At 54.9% G+C, this 27,377-nt stretch overlaps 1 protein-coding gene across 2 annotated transcripts in view; it reads right to left on the bottom strand.

The window, feature by feature from the left end:
* Nucleotides 1–26,395, bottom strand: part of Cacng4 (calcium voltage-gated channel auxiliary subunit gamma 4) — a 56,125-nt gene extending 29,730 nt beyond the window's left edge. The window contains exons 1-2 of one of the 2 annotated variants that reach the window (XM_042665472.1): nt 26,359–26,395; nt 25,140–25,355 (exon numbers count right to left, since the gene is read on the bottom strand). In XM_042665472.1, the coding sequence (XP_042521406.1) occupies nt 25,140–25,355; nt 26,359–26,395 (253 nt within the window). Of the gene's footprint in view, nt 1–25,139; nt 25,598–26,358 lie in introns of those variants that run through there. The other variant, XM_042665473.1, reaches the window with a different exon arrangement.
* Between the last annotated feature and the right edge of the window lie 982 nt (nt 26,396–27,377).

Genomic DNA, 27,377 nt, shown 5'->3' with positions numbered 1-27,377 from the left:
ATATCCTGCTCAGGTGAGGCTTTCTTCTACCATCCAGTGGAGGGCAGTCTGGATTGCATTGGGCCCTGAAGTCTGTGGCTGGACAGGAGCCTTCTAGGAAATGAGTGCACAGTGTCCATGTAAACCTAGATTGCTTTTGCAGCTGGCTAGCCCACTTCGGCAGCCCCCTCGCCCACCCCCGTGCCTTAGGACTGATCTTGTCAGAGAAAGCAGCAAATATCTCAGCCCCCACCCCTCCTACCTGCTTAGGCAGCCCCCACCAAACAGGCGGGCTCCAGGTTAGGTTCTGGGGGGACTAGAGGGCCCCCACCCGACCACCAGCCATGGCAGGGCTACCATGCGAGCCATACCCAACTGAAGTTGGAAGTAAGCAGGGTGGGGTTACTCTGGGCTATCAGGAGAATATTCTGTGTGTGTGTGTGTGTGTGTGTGTGCATGAATGCATGTGTGCATGTGCACCAGTCTTGGTGTTTACACTTAGGGCTTGGTGCTGTTCCTTAGCTTCTTTGCTCAAGGCTAGTGCTCTACTACTCAAGCTACAGCTCCACTTCTAGCTTCTTGTTGGTGGTGGTGATGGTGACTTGAGGCTAGGAGTCTCATGGACTTTCCTGCTTGGGCTGGCTTTGAACCGCAATCCTCAGATCTCAGCCTCCTAGAAGCCAGCCTGGATAGGATTACAGATGAGAGCTACTGGTGCCTGACTAGAAGAATGTTCTTACTGGTACATGTCATGTGTCTGGTACATGTCCAAAGCCAGGCTGAACGAGTAATGAGTGACTAGATGGGAGTGTGTGTGTGTGTGTGTGGGGGTGCTTTCCTCAGTAGGTTCTTCATGTCTGAAAGCTTCACAGCTTCCTACTGTGGAATTTCATTAGATTGAACCCAATGTGGGGTTCTCAAGAATGAAGTAAGACAGGCGTCTGTATCAGGGTTCCACATCTGATTAACCAACTCCAAGTGAAATATATGGATGTGGATATTTGCATCTGTGCTAACCATGTACAGCCCTTCCCTTATGATGAGCCCTAAACAATACAGCACAACTCTCCATACTGCACTTCCATTACATTTGCTACTGCGAGTCCTCCAGACATGATTCAATGTAAGTGATGCACAGAGGCTAACTGAATAATCTAGGAATGATTTTAACCCAGTACCTGGGAGAATGAGCTCAGCTTATATGCAAATGCGGTGCCACCTTTTATTTTACATATAAAAGACGTGAACATCTGTGGATTTCTGATTGCCAGGGGGTCCCGGCTCCAGTCCCCGGTGGACATGGGCAGATGACTGTGCATGGGGAACGGTGGGGCACAGGCTCCCAGACCTACCTCCTTCCTAGATGAGCCGGGATATGTGCTCATCCAGCAACAACTACTGAGTCTTCTAACTAGGGTTGCTCTGAGGGCCTGAGAAAAGGTGATTATCGCTGGCCTTCCAGTAATGTGTGTGTGTGTGGGGGGGGGGGGGGCAGGAGAGGCAGGTATTTCAGGGATCCTGGAGTAGAAAGAAAGGGGTACCACCCATTGGGAAGGGCCAAAGTCTTTGAGTGAGTCCTGAAGATGGACAGAGCCAGGTGGCCAATGGTGCCCTCGGTTGGTGGTAGGGAGTGGGGTAGAGAGTGGGCAGGAGCAGGGGAGGGGAGGGGGGAAGGTGTGGGGAGAGTTATTCCAGAAGGTGCGGTGGTCGTAGCTAGACCAGATGGTGGAAGCTCAAGTTGGAATTCTCCTTTCAAGTGGGAACGTGAGCTCAGCGGAGGTTCCATTCACGGTTCTGTGTTCTGGGTGCTCTGACGTCAGGGCTGGATCGTGCTCTGAAATGTCCAAGGTTTTTGGCCATCGGCTGCAGTGAGACAGCGGTTGCTTACACTCTCAGAATCCTAGGCATGGGGTTGAGAGTTGTCAGGTCAGGCCTAGGATTGATATTTGTGTGTGTGTGTGGGGGGGGGGGGGGGGTTGTTGAACAGGGAAGTCATCCTCTATCTGATGAGACTTCCATCAGGGTGGTAACCAAACAACTGGACCACCACTGTGGGGGCAGCCACCCTTACCCACAGGGGCAGGGAGTACCGCTCATCTGCCCCAGGGCTTGCCCCAGGGTCCCGACCAAGAGAACACACCAGAGCTGCTAAGGGACTAACCTGATGGTCACACAAGAGCAAAGGCATCTGTCACCCATGCGTAAGCCTCCCCATCCCGTGCGTGGCTAGCTCAGTGACAGGGCATGGTGCCTGCCTCTGGCTTCTGGTTAAGAAGAGTTCTGGGCGTCCCACTGTAAAAGGGGGAAGAGGTCTTTCCGAGTGTTTGATTTGGGGATCTCGATGCAGCGTCATCATTTACCAGGCAAAGATGCTATGGCTCTTACCATTGGCAAACGAGGAAACCGTGAGATCAGTGGGCACTGCCCGAGACCAGACTGGAGTCTGCTGGACCCAGGAGTCCCCCGGTGCCTTCCACAGAGACCTTCCAGCCCCTGTGCTGTGGGATCCATTTGTGGAAGGGAAGGAAGGAGCTGGCATTTATGAAAGCATTTCGTAACTGCCAGTGTTTTAGAGTTGAGCTAATGAGATCCTCCCGGTAGTCCTTTAAGTCCAGTCTTATCAGCCTTCCTTTTACAAATAAGAATGCTCAGGTTTGAAGAGTGTGGAAGGAAAGAAATTCCCCGAGATCATAGGCCTCCATTGGGGCCCATGCCAGAACTCAAAGTCAAGTTCATCTGACTTGAAATCCCCCTTTGCTCTGAAGCCCCTTCGACCTGAGGTTAGGCAGAATCCTAAGGTGGCCTCAAGATCCTCGATGTGCACTGCTCTAGGGTAGAACTGGGAATAGGCCTCTGAGGTTATGTCGCACGAGACTCCCTGTGGCAGATTGGAGAGGGAGGAGTCAAAGGCATGTTCCCACTAGCCTGGCTTTGAACTGCCGATGGGTCCCGTGAAAGGATTCCCAAGTTCAAGACTCCTGGCTGATGGCCAACAAGACAGTGGGGCCTCAGCCTCAAAGTCTCAACCACTGAGAGGTTCTCGAGTTCCAGAAAGGCCTATCTATAGCTCAGCCTTGCAGCAGCCTTGGGACACTCGAACCCAACCCCCAGAAGTATGAGATAAGCAAATCTGCGCCACGAGACGCTGCTAAGATTTTGAAAATGTGTTCAAAAGTTTCAACCGAACAAGTTCATTTTTCCAGTGGGGGAACTGTATTCAGTCTTGAAAAGCCCAGGAAGTAAGATACGCTTGGCTTTGGGAACATTATTTTGCCTCTCTGAGACTCAGTTTCCTTGGCTGTCCGTGGGGACACCAACAGTAGTTCCATCATGGGGTTGGTGGGAAGATTCAGGGAGAGGCTGCAGGTACGCCATTAACTAAGTGAATTAAGCACACGAAACTGCACGTGTTTTGTTTTGGTTACTCGTTCTTGGAGGCTGATGGGGGAGGAGATTTCCAGTTGGTTCCTTTCTGGCAGGAATCTATCAGGTGAGTGAATCTTCTCGTTGTAGTTTCTTAGAGATTCCCCATGACAGAAAACCACAGACTGGGGAGCTTTAAACAACAGAACCTTGTTCTCTCTTGGGCCTGGGGAAGAAACTCATGGTAGCACCAGGGCCAGGCTTTTTGGAGTCTGTATGAGAAATATGGCGGTGGCTGGCAACCCCGTGTGCCTTGGCCTCTACCTTGACAAGGCTTTTCCCCTCCCCTCTATCTGTCCCTGGACCTAGGATATTGGATTCCAGTCTACAACCATGATGGAGTATGACCTAATCTTAACCTGATTACATGGGAAAGACTCTTATTTCCATATAAAGTCATACAGACATCTGAGGTTAGGATTTCACTCTCTCTCTCTCTCTCTCTCTCTGGAGTAGGGAGGCATAATTCAGTCCATGAACTTCCCAGTGCTCAAGATGAGTCTAAAAAGCCTTTGAACCTTATCTGCCTCTCTGGCTTGTTCATAAAAGCCTCTAGCAAGACATCCCCCTTCTGACCTGGAAGAGAAGAGCCTCTCCCCCAATATCTCCTCTCTCCCAAGCACCTCTGGGAGATCACAGGCTGCGGAGTGCTGTAAGAGGGCTGAGGGGCATGGGGCAAATAGCTTCCAAGGCAAAGGGACAGGTAACAAGTGACAAGGCTGACAGGTGAAGCCAAGAGAGAGATACCCAACCTCTCTAGCACTGGAGCCGGATTTCTAAGGAAAGCTGCCTTCTTGTTTAGAAAAGCTGACACTGCAGATTCTGGGGGCCTCCCCGCTCCCCCTGGCTCTCCTGTCCTTTCTCCCACTGCCGGCAGTGTGGAGGAGGAAGAGACATCCACGCGATGGCTCAGACAACCGGCCTGGCCAGGTCATAGGATATCTGGGGAGCCATGAGGCTCAATGAGCATGCTCCAGCCTGGCTCATCCACCACTACCACATCACGCGTGCACCTGTGACGCCGCGTGATCGCGTCACACACTCCTAGGTGAGCACGCAGAGTCCTGTGTTCACAGCTGCCTGTATGTGCACGTCGGAGGTTTGCACATGTGTGTGAACATACACAACACACAGGAGGGTTGGCTACTTGGAGGAACCAGACGGGGGGAGGAAGGGGGGAATTCTCCCTCTGGCTCAGGGTTTTGGGTCTCTCCTGGGTTCCCTCTGGGGTCTGATTCCTTCTAGATCGTTCTTGCCTTTGTGATACTAATTTTTATCCCCTGGTCCAAGTGCCTGTGGGTTTGTCTCTGATGCAGGAGCCCCAGTATTGGCTTACATCTGGGCATCTGATGCTTCCTTCTGGCTTCTCAGCTCTTCTGTCACCTGGGTAATAGCTCCCTCGCATAAGTTCCCTGTTTGGTAGCCGTACAGTGTAGGTTCTGGGTTCCTGGATGGGCCCTGACTGGCAGTTTCACTGATGGACACACACATCACCTCTTGGATCCTCCTGTCCCAAGAGGAGGAAGTTGATTTACTGACTTGTCTGAGAAGCTGCCACTGCAACCCAGTTATAAGGGAGAGAACACACCCCATCTCGACCACCCCATCAGCAGCATTGGGAACTCCAGGCAAAGGCACCTCATCTTTCTAAGCTTATTTCCATCACCCCAAATACAAACCCTGTGCCCGTTAAGTACCTACACCTCTCCTTTCTCTCCCAGCCCCTGACAAGTGCTAATCTACTTTCTATGAGTATGTTGGATCACTACGTGGTTGTTAAGGGCTGGCTCGTATGGCAAGTTCCTCACCAAACTTCCAGACTGGGGTCTGAACTTCAGGACATCGGAATGTGACCTCCAGCATTGCAGGTGTAGTGAGAATGAGATCATGAGACAGGCTATAATCCAGGATGGAGGGGGAAATTTGGGCAGGGACAAGCTCACGCACCGGAAGTGCCCCACAAAGAGGAGATCAGAGATCAAAGTGATGCGTCAGCTAAGGAATGCCCTCAGAGGCTTAGCCTGAACCAATTCTGTGGACACTTTGACCTTGACCTTTCACCCCAGGATGGAAGCGCTAAGTTTCTGGCTACTTAAACCTCTCGGGCTGAGGTCCTTTGTTACAGCAACATTAGCCAAAAGACATGGGGCTTTTGTATCTGCCTTTTTCACCTCGCATCACGTACTGAGGGTCATCGGTGGTGGGTGTACACATCTCATGACTGGGTTTGGGGTTCTCCAAGGCTCAGTGCCTGGGTTCTGAGAGTGGTCTCTAACCCGTAACCAGGGGATGTGTTCTCTCCCAGGCAGCACTATGGGGAAGAGATGTGATGGGGTGGGGAGGTGGGAAGGGTGCTGTGTGCACAGTCCTCCAGGTAGCAGAGCCGAGCAGGCCTCAGTGAGGAGCTCCGAGTCTTCCCATGCCACAGCTGAGGGACCCTGGGCTGCGGAGCCCCTACTCCGTGTCCTCCTGCAGAGAGGAGGTCACCAGCCTCAGTGGCTCCCCTTGCTCCTCCCACCCACCCAGGGATACTCCTGGTTCTCAGCCTGTACCCAGAAACATAGGGTCTGCTAGATGCCAGGGGCTGGGCAGCGCAGTGGTCAGGGACATGGCATGTGGACAGCCACAGTGTGTGGGCCCAAAATCTCAGCCACAGTTCTGCTACTTCAATGATCTGTCACTTGGACAAGGTCCTGTCATGGATGGTGCCTCAGTTTCCCCATCTATAAAATGGCGATTATTAAATGGGAAAGAAATCAATTAAATCATGGGAGCCTTAAGCAGCCTGGTTCTCCGGGCTGGGAAGGTGGCTTAGTGGTAGAGTGCTCGCCTTGCATGCATGACACTCTCGGTTCAATTCCTCAGTACCACATACAGAGAAAAGGCCAGAAGTGGTGCTGAGGCTCACTCAAGTGGTAGAGTGCTAGCCTTGAGCAAAAGCAGCTCAGGAACAGTGCCCAGGCCCTGAGTTCAAGCCCCAGGACTGGTACAGAAACAAACACAAACAGCCTGGTTCTCCTGGACCAGGGCAGTCAGACCTGCAGTGCCCTGTGAGTCACGCTGCAGGGCCTTGCGCATCCTCCATGGTGGGTTCTGCTTCCACATCTCCACATCCAGTTTGTCTCCAGGATCTAAATCCCACCCTATCTCCTCTACCCCACTGTCCTGAGCTGGGGCTCACCGGCTCTGCTCTGGACTCTTCCAGCATCTTCCAAACAGTCTTTCCGTTTCCAGCCTTGCTCCTTCCACTCCATCTTGCACCCCGGAGCCACTGAGCTCAAGATCCCTCCCCGTGGGCTCACTCGGCACCCTTGGCATGGGACCAGGTACCAGGTCCTGCAGGGCTGCTGGCTCTGCCTTTCCCCTGACCAGTGGCCACGCCTCCTCTCAGACCAAGCTCTCTACTTGCAACGTGCTCCATTGCTCAGGTGGTCAGGAGGCCCTCCAAGACTGGGACAACGCTAACCATGAATCTCTGAGAGCAGGCCTCATGCTTCACACTCATGCCTGTCATCTGTCCAGAGCCCTCCTCCTCGTCCTGTTTCCCTAGCAAGCTCACCAGTGTCTTCCGAGACTGGCTCACATTGCCGCGGAACAGAACTTTTGTGACGCACCACACGCATTCCCAGTATTTGATGATCAACTAGAAACCCCAAAGACTCCAGCCAGGGACTGGGGGCTGTTGGGGACAGATGTCCCCTGGGTGTATTTGCTTGCTGGTAATTTCGGATAACACACAGAGAGCAAGCCGAAGAACATGGATTGATAAGCATGCATTGATACCCGCCAAACTACCACCTGGGTGGAGACAGGAACCCGTTCATAGCCAGCCCCTCCCCATCTGTACCCACCAAGGGAGCCATTCTGCTCTGCCCAGCGCCCTAGGTGAGACACACCTGCACCTGAACTGGATGTGAGTGGAAGCACACAGTCTGATCAGACTGTCTCCCTCTGCTTTGGGGGAGCTGGAAGTCAGCCAGTGAACTCCCAGGAAGGGCGGAGCCTCTGCTGCCATCCTGGCTGCCTGGCTTTGAAACCCATGGTGAATGTTTCTTCAAGATCTGGCTTGAACTGAGACAGAGGCTCCCCTCTGGCTGAGAGCACCCCATCCTAAGAGCAGAGCCGCCCTCGGTAGGTCATGCAGTGGCATCATCCTGTCTCTCCGGGCTGTATGAGTCACATCCAGAGCCTACGTCGTGCGCTCTGCTGATCACGAAACTGTGCCCACCTCTGCTGAGAAGCCTGTGTGCCAGCCTGGCCCATACCCAGGCTCTGGCAACCATGGGGATGCCCTTACGGGCTGGGCCTCACCCTCTCCTACATCTAACCTTCCCCGGAAGCATTGGTGGCTTTTGCTATGGTCCCTGGGCTTCTGGGGTCACCTTGGCTCTTGGGGCAATATTTAGAGGACAATAAGATTTCCCTCTGACGTCAGCCAGTACCTGATCGTTTTGAGCAGGGGGCTGAGGAAGAGTCCAGAAGGAGCTTTGGTATACATGCCGGCCCGTGTCACTCCCACTTGGTCGCCCACCCAGGAAGTGGTGCCTAGACTAAGGTGTTGTATGAAGTGCATTCTGACAAATATCTGCATGGAGCCATAGCTACCCTGCCATCCACCTGGAGGCTGGATCAGAGAGGCTGAGGAGGAAATCCAGGCCTTCCACAGCCTGGGTTAGAATCCTGACCTCCACCTGCTGGCTCGGGCATGTGACTTTACTTCTCCGTTCCCCCGTCTAGACAACAGTTCCAGCCTGAGCAGCAGGCTGAGAATTAACCAAGTTAACATATGGAAAAGCTCAGGGCAGCTACTGACACACGGTAAGAGAGAATACGAGCTCTTTTTACTGTCAGTGATAATAAGTGATTAACTCAGGTAACTCTGCAATTAATTGAACACTATAAAATCCTAGCTGTTGGGAGGACAAGATGAGATAAAATAAGGAAGTTGCTTGAAATCTGAGATTATACACTTGTGCTTAGAGCACAGGAAACACACAATAGCTAATTGCTCTTATTATTATTTGTCAGTACTGGAGTTTGAACTCAGGGTCTTGTGTTCCCTAGGCTGGTACCATATGGCTTGAACCACAACTCCGGACCTCTTTTTCCCTGGTTATTTTTAGGCTTGTCTGACTCTTCCTCCATTCTGCACACTGAAGCCAAGACCCACCTATTCTAGTCTCTAGATGTGAGTCACCGAGCTCAGCTATATTCTGTTGGACTTCTCTACCCAGGCTGGCCTTGAACCCTGATCTTCCCATTCTCAGCCTCCTAAGTAGTTAGGATTACAGGCATGAGCCACTAGAGCTCAATTGTTCTTTTTATTTAACCCTTTGTAATTATGGATCCTAACTACAGAGAGAGAGGAAAGGAAATGTAGGATGGATTTGTGGGAGGGAACTCGGGTGCCCTGAGGCTGGTCAGGCCTAGCCTGGGCAGCTCCCTGATCACTTGCCTGCCTCTGAGGAAAGACTTTCTGGGGGTGTCTGGATCCTAACACCTCTCCTAGTGCTTGACACCAGCCCATTGCTCGACGACAGCTTAGCTGAACTCAAACTAGACTCGACTTGGAGAAAGCAACTCGGTTTATTTAAAACAAAACAACAAAAAACCCTGGGGGGAAAACCAGGTAAATTTCCTTTCCTTCCTCTAGAGATAGGAACGAGAAATAAGAAATGTTTCCAAGACTATGGAGGGCTTACAAGGACCGGAGTGCTTTGTTTTCAAGCTCTAGGAAGGACTGGAGAAGGAAGGAATGACGTCACCAAGGCAGGACAGGGACATCAATCAGAACCAAGGAAAAACTTCGCAGCTCAAGAGCTGGAAATCTCAGCTTGAGAACATGGCACTGGGGCCTTGTCCTCCACCCCCACTCATGCTCCACGCATATGCTTTCCCTCCCTCCCTCCCTCCCTCCTTCCTTCCCTTCCTTCCTTCCTTCCTTCCTTCTTCCTTCCTTCCTTCCTTCCCCTCCTTCCCCTTCTTTCTCTCTCTCTTTCTTTGTGCCAGTATCGGGACTTGAGCCAGTTTAGGGCTTCTTGTTCTTAATCAGTTTGTTTCTCATGGTTAACACTCTACCACTGAACCATCCCTCTAACCTAGCTTTTTTGCTGGCTAATTGGAGATGGAGCCTTGTGGACTTTTCAGCCCAGGTTGGCTTTAAACCTTGATCCTCTCTGTCTCAGCCTCCTGAGTAGCCAGGATGATGGGCATGAACCACTGGCACCTGGATTACACTTTTCATCTCAACTGGCCACTGGGACCAACAGGAGTTGACCCTTCAGCATCAAGGGGCTTTGAAGAATCAATCGAGGAAGATTGCACAGCCAGGGGTCATGTCAGCATTGCTACAAATCAGAGGAGACAGCCTTTCTCCCCATATGCACTGTGCCAAGATTTCTCTGAAGAATTTACTCAAATGGAACTGGCAATGTTCAGACAAGGAAGAACGTGTTCTTGGAAGGAGTGAGGGTTTGAGGTAAAGCAAAACATGCTTAAACTTGCCACTTTCCCATGGTGGATGGAGTTAGGGACCAGAAATGTCATCACATTCTTTTTTTTTTTTTGTAGGTTGTGGGGCTTGAACTCTGGGCCTGGGTGCTGTCCTTCAGCTCTTCAGCTTAAGGCTAACACCTACCACTTGAGCCACAGCGTCACTACTAGCTTTTTTCTGCTTATGGGATGCTGAGGAATCGAACCCAGGGCCTCATGCTTGCAAGGCAAGTACTCTACCACTGAGCCAAATTCCCAGCCCCACATTCATATTTTAAGCAACTTGGTCAGTCAGGCGCAGACAGAGAAATCCATCTGGAACCGCTCACGACACCATGTTTTCTATGAAGCACTTGGCTTTATACATATGACTGAAGTTTGCAAGAGCTTGCATCTGGGTTTTATTTCCTCCTCATTTACTTTTGTGGCTAGTGTGGGCATTTTTATTGTAGGAGATGGATTTCCAGGGATGGAAACACGGTGTTGCAGTAGGCAAGTTGTAACTTTCAGGAAATACAGGTTAAACTGCTCTGGAAGGCTGTGATCTAGGAATCGGTTTAGTTATAAGTCAGGGGTGACCATTCAGAAAGTAAGAAAGTGGTAAGAAAGTGAGGGCGTGCTGTTTGGGGACATTTAAGAAGAAAGATAAAGTCAGGTGTGGTAGCTCACACCTGTAATCCTTACAACTCCAGAAGCTGAGAACAAGAAGATAATGGTTCAAGGCCAGTCCGAGGCAGAAGACCCTCCGTGTAGCATGCCTGCCATCCCAAGCTACATGGGAAGCTAAGATTGGGAGGAGAGGATCAGGGCACCAGGACATTCCTCTCACCCCAGTGTCTATATGAAGCGTAAAGCAGGTGGATCATGGCTGCTCTTGGGTGGGAAGTAAGAATTTATCCTAAACATAACCAGTGAAAAACAGGGCTGGAGGTGTGGCTCAGCGGTATCACGCCAGACTAGCAGGTGTGAGGCTCTGAGTTCAAACCCCAGTACTGGAAAGAGGAAGAGGAAAAGATGAGGATGGAGATCAGACCTCTTTGGTAAGAGAGGACCCTATGTGCAGTCCTCTGCCAGGCTTATATGTTTCACCCCTTGACAAAACAGAAAGGAAAAACAGCTAGAAGGTGATCAACTAATTTACTCTGCCTTCCCATGGCCGCCCCAATAAGGTCGTGGTGCCTTTCCTTCCATTTTCTTTCCCCTCTCCCCCAACCTTGTAGAACAGCCATCATCTCCATCGCGTCTTCAAAGGTTCCACATCTGTGGGTTTTTGACTCACTCAATTTGCCATTTAATAGAATTCTCTCCGTGTTTAATAACCCTCCTAATCATCACGGAGTTAAAAGAATACTTTTACTTTTTTTTTTTTTTTAAATCTAGGAAATGCTTCAAGAACTTTCAAAAGCCTGCCTGGCACAGGCGGCTGAAGAGGGCTGGCGTGATTTAAATATGGCAGGGCACAAAGGCAAAGGGGAGGGGTGTAATTAGAAACGCAGGCAAGAAGGAAAGAGGGAAGATGGATGGGAAGAAGTGAATGGGGGAAAAGGAAGATTCCCCCCACCCCCGCCCCTGCAGCTGGGTTGGCCAGGTATGGCCAGTGGGAAGGAACCTTTGAGACATCATAAACTGCCACCCCTCGGGATGGTACTAGGCGGTGGATCTGGGGGACAGGAGCAGGCCAGGAGGCTAGCAGGCGTCTCCCTGAGGTACAACCTCAGGCCACAGGTGGTCCCGCCAGGGTGGGTCAAGGGAGACCCTCCACATGGTTAAACCCACAAGGCCTCTGGGCCCACTGGGCATCTGGCCTTGACTCACACGCAGGAATCCGTGGGCAAAAAAGGCAACAAAAGCCATTTTTCATGCAAGAGTAGTTGGACAACAGGACGAATCAGAGCCCCTTTGTATGACGTGCCAAAGCGCTGAAGCAACAAAATGTCTCGGGCGAGGGCTCAGATGCGTGCGAGGGGAGGGGGAAGGGGGGGGGGACAGCGTGCTCGCCCTGGGGGACCCGCAGCATCAATGTGCACTTGTTATTGGGGCTTCTCAGGGCCGAGGCCGGAAGCTACACAGAGAGAAGTCCCCCCCACAAAGTGTATGCTAATGATGAGCCGGTGGCGGAGCTCTGGATGCACAGCGCAGCCCCTGGAAGGGGGCCTGGGTGTCCTGAGGTGTCCCCAGGGACTCTGCACGGGTCTGAGCTCTTTTTCTTATGCATGGCTGCTTGGGTTAGGGGTGAGGTGGGCGGGGTCTAACTCCCCTCTAGGGCCCATCCCTACATTGGACCCCTTTCCTGTCTCCCCAGGCAGTACGGCCTTTGTCCTCGTAAATGAGACTGTGATCTGCCCTGAACACTGCTCCAAACCAGCCTTTACCCAGCTCATCTCAACTCCTGCCTGCTCAGTACATCTTCCTAACACTACTCCCCTACTCTTTCTCTGTCTCTGTCTCTCTTTGATGCCGGTAACTGGGGTTTGAACTCCAGGCCCGAGAGCTGTCCTTTAACGTTGTTGCTCAAGGCTAGTGTTCTACCACTTGAACCACAGCTCCACTTTGGCTTTTGGATGGTTAAATGGGAGACCTTTGTGCACAGGCTGCCTTCCGACCTTGATGCTTGTATGTCAGCCTCCTGAGAGGCTGGGATTGCCCGACGGGAGCCACTCACACCACGCTCACAGCCTCATTTTGCACACCAAGCAACCGAGGCTCAAAGAAGGCCCAAACCCTGGCTTTGGGTTCCAGGCTGACTCACTCCATGTCTGGGTCCTGAACCTCGACTGTGCTGCTGCTTATTTTGGTCTGCGGGGAAGCCTGCCCTTGCCACACCCCATACTGGCATGGTTTTCCTGATCGTGACAGGCCAGAGGGAGATACCTGCGTGCCTTCTGTACTTACAACATGTACCCAAAGCAGGGTACTCAGCAGGGGTCCCCTAAGTGCTTGATAGGAATGGAGCTGAGCTGGTGTTCTGCCCACCCCTGTCCCACACCCAGCTGCTGCCATCTTGGTAGATAGCTCGTGATCTAGGACAGTGGCATCATTTTCCATGTCCAATGAAAACTGAGAATAGTGTGTGTGTGTGTGTGTGTGTGTGTGTGTAGTAAGTAGGTGGGTGGGTGGGGAGGGGAGTGCTTTTGTTCAAAACAATTAGGAATTTCAACCTGAAGAACACGGAACTCAGGCCCCTCTGGAGGGCAGAGTCCTGTGTCACTGCCCTAGCCTCTGGCCCAGGGCATGGCCTTGGTGTCTTCAGTCACTACACATCCTTCGTGCTGACTTATGACTGGATTTTTCTAGAGCAATCTGGATTTGAAATGTCTTGGATCTCTCTCCGCTTACCCCCACCTTCACCAGAACTGTGGATGCCAATATTCCAGGATCCTGGTGTTTATACCTAAAAGAGCAGAAAAATCTGTCATCCGGTCCCTTAGTCTGCGTTTTAGTTGGGGACATGCAGTTGCTCCTCTACCATTTGCCCCCAGGGAACCACAAGCCCTGGGGTTCTGTAGGAAGGCTTGGCGGTCCGGTCACAAGAGGGCGCTGTTTCCACTCAGCCTGCAGGAGGCCTGCGCAGCTAGGGACAGGGGGACCCCCAGACCTAGAGTCACAGGAGGTCCCTCCCCTTCCCAGGATGCCTCTCCCTGTGTCCGCATTTCCCTACAGCTGTAGTTTGGGCCAAGACTCCACTTGTCCTCTTTCCCAGGCCAAGCTCCAGCTTCGATCCCGGCTTCCAGTTCCTCTCCCGGACCCCTGGCTCCTCCCCAGCCCCAGTCCCCACCAGCCAGTCAGTCATCAGGGACTTCCGGGCCTCCTTCAAGTCTCAGGGACTCGGCAGTGCCCCCCTCTCCAGCCCAGCTCAGACCCTGGTCATTTAATCTAGGAGAATGGAGCGGCCTCCTGGAGGGTCTCCTTGCTCCAGCCCGTAGCGCCCTCCCAACCCTCTCCTCCCTGCGGAGGAAGTACCTCCTAAGCTGGCAGGGTGACCTGGTGTCCCATAGGTGCAGCTGCAGCTCCTTCCCCAGCCTCATCTCCCTCTGCTCCTGGCTCCCAGCCTTGCCAAACTGCTACACCGTGTGTGGGCACCTCCAAGGGCATTTCAGACACAAACCCAAATAACTGAAACCCTTCTAGGGGGTGGGGATGACTATTATAATAGTCCCACTTTGCAGATGGGAAAATTGAGGTCCAGAGATGCCAAGGAACTTGTCTCAAGTCACAGAGCTAACACAGGGTGGAGGGCAGGATTCAAATGCACGACACTTTCTTATTTATATTTATTTATTTTGTAGTCCTAGGGTTGAACTCAGGGCTTTTTGCTTGCTACACAAACCCTCAACTCTTAATATTTTACGGAAAGACTCTAATGCTTTTTTTTTCCCTCTCATGCTGGCTTCAGATATGATCCCCCTACCTGTTCATGCCTCCCTTGAACTGTGTACCTGGGATTACAGGAATATACCACAACACCCAGCTTCTTTGCTGAGATCGCGTCTTGGTTAAAATTTTTTTTTTTTTGGCCTGGGTTGGCCTTCTTCTAATCTCTACCTCTCAAGTAACTGGGACTACAGGCATGAGCCACTGGGCTCAGACTGAAGGCCAATCCTTCTGAGTACCTTCCAACCTTCTTTCTGTCTGGTTAATCATCAGGAGACACATTCAGACTTCACCTCTGACTCCCTTCTGTACCGTGAAGCCCTGGCAGAGAGTCAGAAAGCCTGGCAGAGGTGGAACCACAGGGTGCCTGCATTTTTCCACGAAGCAGGGGTTGGAGGTGGGGTGGAGGGGTGCAGTCTCATTAAAAGGCTTTGAATGGGGGGTGATCTGGTTGACAGCTTGGCAAGATCATTTTGTCCATGTGTGGAAGAGAGCAGGAGAACCAGGCAGGTCACTAGGGCGCCCGGCTAGAGGACCCAGAGCTTGGGGCAGAGCAGAGAGGTAATGGGAAGCTGTGCTCGTGCCCCAGGGTGGGGGTGGCACGGAGGGACTTCCTCTGTGTCTGCAGTGGCCAGGGTTGGGCTGGGTTCAGGGCAGAGGCCATACTTCCCGGATGGAGAGAGGGCAGGCAGTGACATGTTCAGTGCCCACATGTGATGCTCAGAGAGGAAGAAGAAAGGGGACCTAGAGGGAGGGGACCGGGAAGGAAGCAGAGAGGGGAGGGTAGAGGGAAGGAGGAGGGAAGGGGGAGGGAGGAGACATGGAGAGAGGAGGGAGAGGGGGAGGGAGGAAGAGGGAGGAGACATGGAGAAAGGAGGGAGGGAGGAAGGGAGGGAGGGAGGGAAGGAAGGAGGGAAGAAGGGAGGGAGGGATGATATCACTGCGATTGGGGGCTGAACAAATCAAGGAAGCTCAGGCTGGTGAGTGGCTGAGCATTGTCCATGACGGCTGGCAGACAGGGGACCCCTCTCTCCTGGCCTCCACGCCTTGGCACCCCCTCAGCCTCTGTCCTCCCTCACTGCTGATCCCCCCCCCCCCCCCCCCGACCTGAGCTGAGCTTGGATCTGAGCAGGCGGCCCCTGCTGGGTAGAAGGTGGCACTTCAAGCCATGGGCCTCTGCATTGCCACCCCGTGCTCCTCAGGCTACCACTCAGCTCCCGCCCCAAGGCTCCTGGACGGTCCTGGAGGGCTGGCTAGGACTCTTGGCAAACTGGACAGCAAATACGAGAACACACACCTGGGTGGCCGCCATCTCTGAGCGGGCGCTGCCGGGGGAGGGCTCCCTCTCATCTCCTAATTGAGGGCCTCTGTGCCAATTTCACGGTTCACAGGAGCCATTCGGAATGGGGGTGAGCCAGGGCCACGCAGGCCCCTGGGGGAGGACCGGGCCACCATAAAGTTAGGGTGACTCATTGCTTCTAGGAACACTTCTGAGATTTCAGGAATTGCACATCGTCTGGGGTGTGCACAGGGCCGGCGGAGGGGGTGCATTTCCTGTGAGTTTTCCCCTGCCGCTTGACGACAGCCCCCGGGGCAGATTCTGCCAGGTTCTATCTTATAGTGAAGGCTCAGGAAGGTGCAGCGATTTGTGTGGTCACAGTTAGTTAACAAGTGACAGAGTCGGGTCTCAAACCCAGGTGGCTTCGGGTCTAGCTGCCTCAGTGGTCTCCGGGTGGATAATGAGGGAGACTAGGGTAAGCCGATGAGCATCCCGTCTTTGCTTCTGCCTTGGGAGAGGCCAGGATGTGACAGAGACTCATGGCAAGAAAGCAGGGACAACGACCATTTTCAGCCACTTGATTTTCTCTCAGGCTCTATCTGGAGCTGAGTTGAGTAAAAAAAACCAAACCAAACCTCACCCTCAGTCTATCCAAGTCTTCAGACAGGACGCAGCGATGGAGTACAACACAGAAGCCAATCAATGGAACTTCTATTTACAGTGGGTACAGGGGCGCGCGCCTGCAATCCCAGCACTTGGGTGTCGGAGGCAGGAGGAACACCGGCTCAAGATGAGCCTAGGCTGCGTAGTGAGACCCCATCTCCACACACGCCGAAAGCAACCAAAGGAACAAAACCAGCATTTGCTGAAGCCCTTCACAGGACTGGATGCGGAATCGTAATCGTAGAAAGCAGCTTGAGGTCTGTGGAACTTGGGAGGTGTGTGTGTGTGTGTGTGTGTGTGTGTGTGTGTGTGTGTGTGTGTGTGTGTGTGTGTGTGTGTGTGTGACGAGAGAGAGAGAGAGAGATAGACAGGCAGGCAGGCAGACACAGATACAGAGAGAGACGGGTGAAGGATGCTAGTAGCTCCAATCTAGATCCTACTAGAAAGGCCCTGTGAGTGGCGGGCTGGTTTATGGGGGGGCGTGGCTTCAGGTGGGAGGGAAGCTGGGGAGGGGGTGTGTGTCTGGGGAGGACTCTGTGGATGCAGTTACATCACTGTCTCCCAGACCCCAACACGGTGGCTCCCCAGGCCCCCATGTCCCCCTGGCTGTGGAGTAGGCGAGGGGCCCACGCTGGGTGCTGGGCAGGTGCTGGGCAGGGGAGGAGTGTGGAAGCCACCACAGACGGGCAGTACTGTCCATGTGCCTTGCGGGGACCTGGGGCCCCACAGTGACGGTCCCTGCGTGTTAGGAGTTGGCAGCCGAGTCTCTTCTTGCTGCATCTCCTTGGACACACCTGTCTGCCATCAAGCGTGCAGGGCCGGGTCACACCATGTCTGCCCAGAAGCATCCTCACCAGCGCTCTGGGGACCATGGACTCTGTAGTGTGTACCGCCGCCCTTCCATTCATTGCATATGATCCCATTTCCCAGACCTTGAGCAGCACAGGGATGTTAGGTAACCTGCCCGAGGCTGCAGGGTGATCTGGCAAAGCTGAGATTTGAACTCAAGGTGGGCAATCCCCAAAACCCAGCCTCTTCCCTCCACTAGAGTCCACTGCGATGGGGGGAATAACCCCATATAAAGAGATGTGAAGCTGGGCGCTGGGGGCTCATACCCAGAATCCTAGCTACTCAGTAGGCTGAGATCTGAGGATAATATTCAAAGCCAGCCTGGGTAGGAGAGTAAGACTCTCATCTTGAGTGAACCACCCAAAGCCAGAAGTGGAGCTGTAGCTCAAGTGGTAGAGTGCTAACCTTGAGCCACAAAAGCTTAAGGGCAGTGCCTAGGCATTGACTTCAAACCTCAGTACCAGCAATAACTGCACACACACACACACACACACACACACACACACACACACACACACACACACACACACAGATATGGATATTTTTTTTCCAAGCCTGTGGATGAGAATGAGCTGGGGTAATACTTATAAAAAACCCAAACCCTCTTTTCCTATGCACATGGCCAGCCTCCTCTGTGGTCATGCTCTTCTCCTTCTCCTGGCCTCTACAAGTTCAGAGACAAAGTGTGGCCTAGCTCCAGAAACCCACAGGGCCCTGGAGCAGTCCCTGTCTTTACCTAGCTCAGGCAAAATAAAAAGAAATCTCTTTTCCTCTCCCTCCATTCCAGGCTCTCGCTTCTTTTATTATCAATGCTTTTCTCTTTCTTCTGCTATTGGTTGGAACAAGACCAAGTACATGGTAAAAGTGTGTGATGTCATTTTCACAGCTTGGAGAAGTTTGTCATCAGAAGAAATTGACGGGCTAGGGAAAAAAGTCCATGTTCACCAAGTACCTTGTCCTGACTTGCAGCTCTGAAAAGATGCTTTCGTGGGGGTATGGGGGATGAGGAGTGAGAATTGGGGGGTGGATTTGGGGGGCTGCTCTAGGTAGAACCTACCCAGCCCGCTTACCCTATGGATACAATTAGTTTCTTCCTTTTGGGAAGCTGTCGCTAGGAGAGCAAGCCCAGCACACACCCCTGGGAAGAAGGTCCTTGCCCAGGGAGGCTGGGAATTTTGTGAATGACCTTCATGGCTGCCACATGACCTTGGATAAGTCCCTCTGTCTGGCTGGTCCTGAGACTCTCGGGCTCAAGCTGTGTGAGCATCCGGCTCTGTCAGCAGTTCCCAGCCCGCTGTGGCCTCCTGCCAGGGTATCATGGATATTACTTTATTAATAGTAATATCAATAGTATTACTATTAATAAAGGAAGGAATGAGCACCTGAAGCAGATGACAGGTTGCCCCAATAAGCGAGCTGTCCTCCTCCCCCCCAGAATGTGTTCCAGGTGCTTTTGCTCAAGGTTTAGAGAAGGAGCTGGGGACCCCTGGCAGCTGTTAGGAATCAGGCCTAACCCCTCCGCCCCATCTGCCAACCAGTGGTCTCCACAGGGGGTGACTTTTGACCCCAAGGGCAGGTGGCAACACCTGAAGCTGTTTGGGGTTTCACGGGGCGTCTAGACAGGATGATGCTAAGATCCCACAGCACACAGAACAGTCCCACCAAGAACGATCTGACCCCAAACACCAGAAGAGCAAAAGCTGAGGAACCCAACCTTGTGGTGAGAGGCTGTTACAGTGAACCCCTGGGGCCCCCGAGCTCCACTCATGGAACTTTCCAGTACTACCTTCTGCAGTATGGGTGGTATAGAGTGGGGTGGGTTTCTGGGAACCTCCAAGGGCATGCCTGGATTTCCTTTCCCACAATTGCCTCTTCTGTCATCCGCCATTGATGGGGTCCCACCCCTCGCCACCTCCCCACCCCTCAGTCCTGTCTCCCATCGCTGTCCTGGTCTTCAGTGTCCAATCCATGAGGTCCCTCCATGGCCTCCCTGCCTCTGGAACCTCTCTTCGCCACATAGAGTCAGAGGCTCCTGTCTCTGCGCTCTTCATCAGAGCTACCTCCAGCCCACCCTCTGCCCTTCCCGCTCTCTCCTCCACCCTGCACCAGGTTCTGGCTGGCCTGGAGGACTCTGCTTGCCTTTTGCTCTTCCTGGAAGGTCCGCCAGGTCCTTCCTGTGGTTCAGGTTTTGGTGTAAACACAACCTTCTCTCACAAATTCTTCCTTTTCCCTTTACCCCGAATGGAGGCCTTTCCCAGGATGCCCTGCCCTGTTCATCTCAAGACCCAAATCAGCACCTGGAGGTGTCACCAGCCACTTAGAACATCTGCTTGTCCACAGCTGGGCCCCAGAGCCTCATAGACTGACCAGAGCAGGTGCACAGTGAGCACAGAATGGGTGGATGGATGGATGGATGGGTGAATGAACAAATAGAAGCATGCGGGCAGGCAATTGATTTGTAACAGTAAGAAAAAGGCTGAGAAGCACTTAAAGGATCCTGCGGGTCTTCTAGCTATAGAAACCTCTCTTCTTCCTCAAGCCCCGGTGAGGCTACAGGGAACCAGACTCAACCTGGAAGCGAGGAGTGGTCTCTCAGAGGTGGAAGAATGTTCAGGCTGGCCAAGGTTTCTCCCCAGTGCTTTGCTGCTGTAGCTGGCCTGTGCTATTCTTTGTCTCCTTCATCTCTGAGACTCTGCCTCTGATCACCTGAAGGCCTTTCTCATTCTGCACTTGGTGACTAATCCCGGAAGTCCTTAGGAGGGAGACTGACACAGGAGACTGTGGATTTTCCTCTTGAGCCTTTGTATTTATTGTTTTGTTTTGTGCCAGTCCTGGGGCTTGAACTCAAAGCCTGGGCCCTGTCCCTGAGCTTTTGTGCTCAAGGCTGGTGCCACACCACTTGAGCCACAGCTACAGTTTTCTGGTGTTTAACTGGAGATAAGAGCCTCACACACTTTCCTGCCTGGGCTGGCTTCAAACCATGATCCTCAGTCCTCAGCCTCCTGAGTAGCTAGGATTACAGGTGTAAGCCACTGGCACCTGGCTCCTCTCAATCCTTTCTGAACTTCCTAATGTGGGATTTCTCCAGAGTCAGCTCTGGGATGCTTACTTGTCCCCATCCTGGGGTCTACTAAGACCCACAGTGTCTCCTCATGAAATCAGCTAGCGCTAGTAGAGAAAGTGTTTCTTCCCGAGAAGGGAGAAAGGAGTAAAGTACAGGGGAGAGTGGAGGAGTGACAGAGCAGGGTATCAAAGGAGAGCAGACAAGACAAGAAAGTAGACTTCCCTTCCAGTGAGTGAGCGCCAGCGATGAATGAAAGCAGGAAGGGACAAAGTCCTGTTATGGCTGAGCTGTGTGCCCCCACACCCTGGAAGCCATAACAAAGCCCTGCTACCCAGTGTGGACTTTGGGGGATGATATGTTTAAATGGGGACCTAAGGTAGGGTCTTCATGACAGGACCAGAGCTCTTAGAAGAAAGCAGAAAGCTGTGTACCTCTTTTCTCCTTCCTGGGGGAGAAGAGGCCTCTTCAGACCAGAAAGACAGCCCCACTTTGGACCAATGGGCCTTCCTTGTAGCCTTCTTGACCTCCAGGATTGTAAGAAGTAAACGTCCTTTCAAGCTGGGTGCAGTGACTCACTCCTGTAATCCAGGCAACTCAGAAGGCAGCCAGGGCAACCAAAGCCTGCTAGACTCCATCTCCAAAAGATCCAGCAATCAGCACGGGCTGGAGGCATGGCTCAAGCGGCAGAACACCAGCTGAGTGAGCAAGCTGAGCAACCACAAGGCTGTGAGATCACACTCCAGCCCTGACCCCTTCCCCCACCAAAAAAAAAAGTCCTACTAAGTGATTCCATCCATCCTATTTTGCTACCTCAGCCCATGCTCATCAAAACAGCCCCTTCCCAAAGCTGGCTTTCTGTCAAGGGTGTGCTGGGGCAGTAGGAGGCTGCGTGTCAATGTCCAGCCTTAGCTGTGAACTGGGTAGCACGCAGGCACTACCTCATCTCCAAAGCTAGACCTCTAACGGGCAGTGGGTGAATATTTACCTGCAAGTGTTGGTGGCAATCACCAGCACTAACAGTGAGGTCCTCAGTAAGTGATGGCTCTTCTTAACACCACCAGAGGTCCCTGGGGACAAGTGAGGGGCGGGTGGCAAAAGGAGAGCCTTCTCAGGCTGCTGTCACCACCCTGGGGGCCATGCTGAGGGCAGGACTGCGGCCGCAGCTGTACCCCTGGGAAAAGCACCCCTGCCTGTCTGCTTTCTCCCCTCCCCAGAATTCAATGTGAAGACTTTCTTTTCTCTGTGTGTCCTTGTGCAAATAAAGGTTGGGCACACTGGTGTGTGGGAGGTATGATGCCCAGGAACTAGGATTCTGTTCTCAGGTTCCAGAACCTTCTCCCACTGCTACGCATGCAGCACAGAGCAGGCACCAAGTAGGCACTGGGGCTGCCCCAGGCATTGAAACTGTTTTGCTGACTCTCACAGAGGTGGGGTGGGCTGAGTTTTGTCTACAGGGGACCTGGAGGTTCAACCCCATCACCTGCCAGGTCCCTGGAGATCCCTCCGCTGCCCTTGGGTGCTCCTGAGCTCAGGATTTCCTCTCTCTTCCTGTTTCCAGAGTCTTCCATCCCTGCCCAGAGTGTCTGATACAGTCTAATCCTCCTCATTCCAAAATGCACTAGAGATTCAACCAAGGTTGCCTGATGATACCTTTGATGGAGAGAAAAACAAAAACATGTTTATTTCCCCTTTCTGACATCTCCAGTCTTAGCTGGTTTTCACCAAAGGTACAAAGAATGAGAAGAGGGTCTCCGGGAGGGAGGGAGGAGCAGGTGCAGCTGGGTGGACAGCCTGCTCCAGATCCCAACTGGAGACTGAAAAAGACAGACAGACATGAGAGATGGACAGAGCGAGAGAGCGAGAGAGAGCGAGCAAGAGAGAATACAGACACAGAAAGAGAGGAGTGTGTTATGCAATTTGTGTATCAGGTGTACATTCTCGCTTCCAAATGCCTTCATGCCGCCGCTAGCCCAACCCCAGAGCTGGGCTCCACTGGGCGGTGAAGTACTTGGTTCTATTTTTAATGGCAGTCCAGAAGCTGTTTGGCAAAGGGCAGGGTGACATGGTGGGAAGAGCTTTGTAGTGAGAGGGAGGCTTCAGTCTGGCGCAGCGGCCTCCTACCTGGCCACCTCTGGGTAAATCCTGGCAAACTCTCTGGCCTCATTCCCTCTCTCGCAGAGAGGTGTGAAGCCGGCCCCTGCCTGGCTTGGACCAGGCACTTGAGTGTGCGGACACTTGTCCCATGGAGAAGCAGGTGTGGGGCCTGGGAGCTGTGTTTTGGGAGGTGGAAGGAGGCGGAGGTGAGATTGGCCGCCGCGAGGCTGGGCACAGAGCTGTGTGTGTGCCCGAGACTCGGCTCTCCTAGGCCACCGTTTGTGGGAAACACCCCTGAAATGGAACAGGCCGTTCACCAGTTAGCAGCGAATTCATCAGAGTCCTGAGCTGCGCCGCGTTTGCTATCTGCTGCAGTGCTCAGTGTCAGCCCAGAGGTTTGATCTTCCCCCCCACCCCCTTTCCTCTTTTTCTCTCAGTTTGGAGGTAATGCTTTGGAGGTGCTTTGCTGGAGAACAGGTGGAAATCATGCATTTTACACACAAAAGCCAATATGGAGGTAGCTCACCTTCTCCTTCTCCGTCCCCATCCCCTTTCCCTGGGAGGAGTAGCCCCAGGGTTCATGGGAGCTCTCGGGTCTCAGCCCTGGTCCTGCTGCTAGCATCAAAGGAGGTGTCAGCGGGCTGTGGGAGCTGTCAGTTTCCATGGCCTCCAAGAGGGAGTGTGTTATGCGATAAGTTCCCACCCAGTTACGGCCATTAGAAGCCCTGAGCTTTGGGGGGGGAAGGGGGGATGACAGTGGCTGCCCAGTTCTTTCCGCTAAGCCATCCAACCCTCCCCTCCACCTCCCTCCCCTCCATGGCTCTGTCATGCCAGAGGAGCCAGCTGCCCAGATCAGCGAGGGGTTCTCTGGATGAACAGTGCAGTGCGAAACGGCTCGGGGGCAGCTGGCAAGATGCTAAGTGCGCCATCAATCCTAATTAGGATGAGGAATTAATAAAGGAGCATTGGAGTCACCAGACAGGCCAGGCTTCCCAGCGGAGGAAAGGGGTCCGTTCCAATTTCCGCTGGGAAAGTGCAAAGGCTCCAGGTCCAAGGAGTTTCTTGGGGGTGGGGTGGGGGCGTGGAGAGAGGGGGTGTGGGGGGCAGTGGCTGTGATTTGCAGTGCCAGGCACCGATGGCGTCCGGTGGGGCTGGGAGGTGTCACACGTGGGGGGGGGGTGCGTGAGCGAGCTCAGGTGTGGTGGCAGGTTCTCCCTGGGGAGGGAGAGGAGTAGGTGTTCGTCATCCGAGCAACTGCACAGCTCACAATGATGTTTTTCCAAAAGAGAAGCGGAGGGCGTGATCGTGGGCCCACCGGCTCCTTTGTGTGGCTGTGATTTCCCCCACAGCGCTGCTACCTAAAGAATCCGCAGAGACTTGACTTGAAAGCTCCCAACCTGGAAGGGAGGGTGGGGTGGGGAGGGGGTGGGGGGGGGGGGAGGAGGGCGGCGGGGGGGGGGGCAGAGGGTGGGGACCAGGGGGCCAGCTTCCGTTCACAGGACTCCATCCAACCTCACCCCGCGGAAGGAAGGGCCGTGTGTCTGGGCGCCGCCTCCACTGTCCCCAGGTCCCGCCAAGCCGGAGGGGGTGGGGGGGACCTCGGATGGCAGCCGCAGTGGGGGGGGGGGCAGGCAAGGCGCAGGGAAGAACTTTCCGAACAACCGAGGGCGCAGTGAACTCCCCGCGGGGGGGGGGGGGGACGTGACACCAAAAGGCCCCGCAAACGGTCCAGGGTTGTCTGTCTGTCCATCCGTCTGTTTTTAAATCACAGCAACACTCTCCCAACTCACTCTGCAAGCTGAGGCCTGGGCCGCAGCGGCCGGCCCCGCCCGCCCTGCACAACCAACCACCTGTTAGCTCAAGTTCGGGCGGCCGGGTGTGCGGCGGTGCCCGGCGCGGACGCCCCGCGTTCCCGCGCGCGTGCAGCCCTGCCCCTGCCCGGCCCCCGGAGGCGGGTGTGCCCTGGGGCCCCGGAGACCCAGACCCGACCCGAGACCGAATCCGACCTCTCCACACTTCATCACGCGCCCGGGGGAGGGGGCGCAGCGCCCCGCCCCGTGGCCACGCCCCTCCAGGGCGGCAGGCGGCTCGCGCAACCCCCAATCCTTCGGGGTCCCACCCCCAGGACGGGTTGTGACCGGCGGCTCCCGGCTTCAGTTAGGGGCGCGCTGGTGGAGGAGGGGGAAGGAGTCTCCTTTTACCACCCCACCCCGCAGGGAGGGGCGGGCCGGTCACCCCGCGAGAAAGAGGAGGCAGGTCGCAGGTGAGGGGAGCCACCCGGTTCCCTAGACCCCGTTGGTGGCCGGGTCCGCCTCCACGGGAGCCTTAGCCCGCCGGCCTGGCGTTCCCCGCCCCCGGCCGGCCCCGCCCCAGGATGGCCAGTTCCCATAGCAATCGCACAGACACCGGTTGCCAAGCAACCTCCCCCCTCCTCCCCGCCTCGGTTTCCCCCCCAACCCCCCACCCCGGGCCTCCTCCCGCCCCCACGCCAGCCTCCCCCTCCCCTGCCCCCCGAGGGGGGGTGAAGGAAACCGGTACGGCCCCTGGGGAGCGCTCGGGGCGCGGGTTGCGCGCGCGCACGCGCGCGAGTTTCAGCGTGCGTTTCATTGTGTCCGTGTGCGAGGGGGGTGTGCGCGCGCGCGGGCGGGCGAGAGTTTGTGGGATCGGCGTGACCGCGAGGTCCCCGGCCGGGAGGGACCCGAGCTGGAGTCCGGCTGTCCACGCGGGGACCCGCCCGCGCGCCGGCTCGGCTCCTTTGTGTGTCACCAGGAGCCAGCGCCGCGCCCACCCCCTCCCCGGGGCCGCTCCCCGGGCAGTGTGCGCGTGTCACGGTGTGCGCGTGTGCCACGGTGTGCGCGTGTCCCTGCGCGCGTGTGTGCCGCTGCGTGTGCGCGCGTGTGCACCCGCGGAGGGGGGGGTCCCTACCTTCGATGCAGCACACCCGCCACAGCCCCGAGTGGGTGAGGTCGCCGCGGGCGCGGCGGGGCGGGGGCCCGTCGTCCATGGTCAGGTTGGTGCCGTTGCAGATGTGCGCGCTGGAGTAGAGCCAGTAGTCGGTGCCGATGGCGATGGCCATGAGCGAGAAGGCGGCGAAGGCTCCGGCCGTGGTCAGCAGCATCTGCAGCCCGCGGTCGCATCGCACCATGGTGGGCGCCTCATACTCCGCCGCCCGCCGGCCCGGCCCGCCGCGCCCGCCCGCCCGCCCGGCGTCCTCCCCTGCACGCGCCGCTCCGGGGGCGCCCGGGCCGGGGTGGGGGAGGCCGAGGGCCGGGGGCGGCGCCGCGCCGCGCCGCGCGCTGCGACCCCGCGCTCCGGGCGAGCCTGCGCTCCGGCCGCGCGGGGCTCAAACTCCGAGGCGCGGCGGCGAGTGCGGGCTGCGCGGGGCGCCCGGCGGGCTGGCGGCGGCGGCGGCGGCGGCCGGGGGCTCCTCCCTCTCGGCCCGCCCTTCCCCGCTCGGCCCGCGCCCTCCGCGCCTCCGCCCGCCGCCGCGCTCCCGGCCCGCGCCCCGCGCCTCTCGGCGCCGCCCCTCCGCCTCGGCGCCCCTCGGCTCCCGCTCCCCCCCCAGCCCGCACTTTCCCTCCCTCCCTCCCTCCCTCGCTCCCTCCCCGCGCTCGCGCGCTCTTCCTCTCCCAGGGTTCATTCACATAATTAGAGCCAAGGCAGCCGGAGGGGGGTGGGAGAGAAGGGCTCCCCGCGAGGACGGGGGCGAGGCGCGCGTCCAGCCACTACCTCTCCTACCCATCCCGGGACACCCGGGCTCTCCTCAGCCCGCGGGGATTCAGGGAGACGTGGGGTGGTGCGTGTGGGTGTGTGAGTGCGTGTGTGTGGTCCTTCTTTTCACCTTATACCTGTGTGCGCCTAGATCTGGAGACGAGGATACAGGCGGGCGTGAAGGGGAGGGTGTGTGTCTGGGGGGAAGAATCAGCTCCAGATGTGGTTTACACCGCTGGGAGATACGCAGGCCCAGCCAGGCCCCGGCCTCCTCCTTCTGAACCCAGGTGATCTCCAGGGCTGGGAGGCCTTGGACTTTTGGTATTGAAGTCAGGACTCGCTTCCAATATCACGTTTCTGTTTGTTTATTGCTGCTGCTACTGCTAAAGACACCCCAGCCGCATTAGATTCAACCCTCCCAGCCTCCAGCTGTGGCCCTCTTCCTCCAGCTCTTTTCTCAGGTCCTTCATTTCTTCCTGCCTTTGGCTCACCTCCCCTTCATTGCTAGCTGCTTCACCTGATTGCTTTTGGTGTTAAAATGCTTCTCTTCTCCTCAGAGCAAATCCAGGGTTCCAGCTCTTCTCTTCCAAAGGCCTTGAGAGACCTGAAGTCCAGCTGGCCTTTGGGTCACATCTGCCCGTGTTCCTGTTTCCATCTTGGAGGGTTGCCCTGTGGCATAATGCTCTGGATCCCAGGGAGAATGTAGTTTAGATTTCACTCCATGTGTGGTGCCCTCTCAGCCACTCCTCAGAGAGAATGAGACGTTGTACTGGGACTATTGTTGTCCACCTCCTCTCGGCATACTTGGGTCTCTGTATAGTTAAGTGTTTAACAAATGTTTGCTGAGTGAAAGGCAGAGATTGCTCCTTTCCCTCCAATTAGAGCCTGGTTGGGGGAAAGGAGAATGTAAATAGAAGGGGAAAACATGGAACAGTAATATAGCCCTAGGACCGGGCTGACTGAATTAATTAGCATTTGTTGACCCCTTCTCTGGCTGTTGGGACTTATTCTGCCTTTCCAAAGTTTCAAAGGGCAAAGGTCACTACCTCTATTTTTAGCTTTTATTTTACTGCCTGGCACAACAGGTGTGCAGTGTGTGCCAAAGAGTGCTGAAGAGGAATGAACATATGAAATGACATGCCACTGTCCCTGATATCTTTTTTTTTTTTTTTTGGTCGGTTGTGGGGCTTGAACTCTGGGCCTGGGCACTGTCCCTCAACTCTAGGCTAGCACTGTACCACTTGAGCCACAGCACCACTTCCAGTTTTCTGAGTGGTTTATTGGAGATAAGGGTCTCACAGACTTCCCTCCTGGCCTGGCTTTGAACTGTGATCCTCAGATCTCAGCCTCCTGAGTAGCTAGGATTATAGGTGTGAGCCACCAGCGCCCAGCTGTCCCTGATATCTTTAGAGAGTTAAGTTAGAGTTCTGATCTCAAAAGCTCTGAAAGCCC

This window comes from Dipodomys spectabilis, unplaced genomic scaffold (genome assembly GCF_019054845.1).
Source record: "Dipodomys spectabilis isolate Male_0828 unplaced genomic scaffold, ASM1905484v1 ptg000329l, whole genome shotgun sequence".
In the NCBI taxonomy this organism is placed as follows: Eukaryota; Metazoa; Chordata; class Mammalia; order Rodentia; family Heteromyidae; genus Dipodomys; species Dipodomys spectabilis.
Note: the sequence above shows the minus strand (reverse complement) of the source record. Positions and strands in the feature narration are given on the sequence as shown.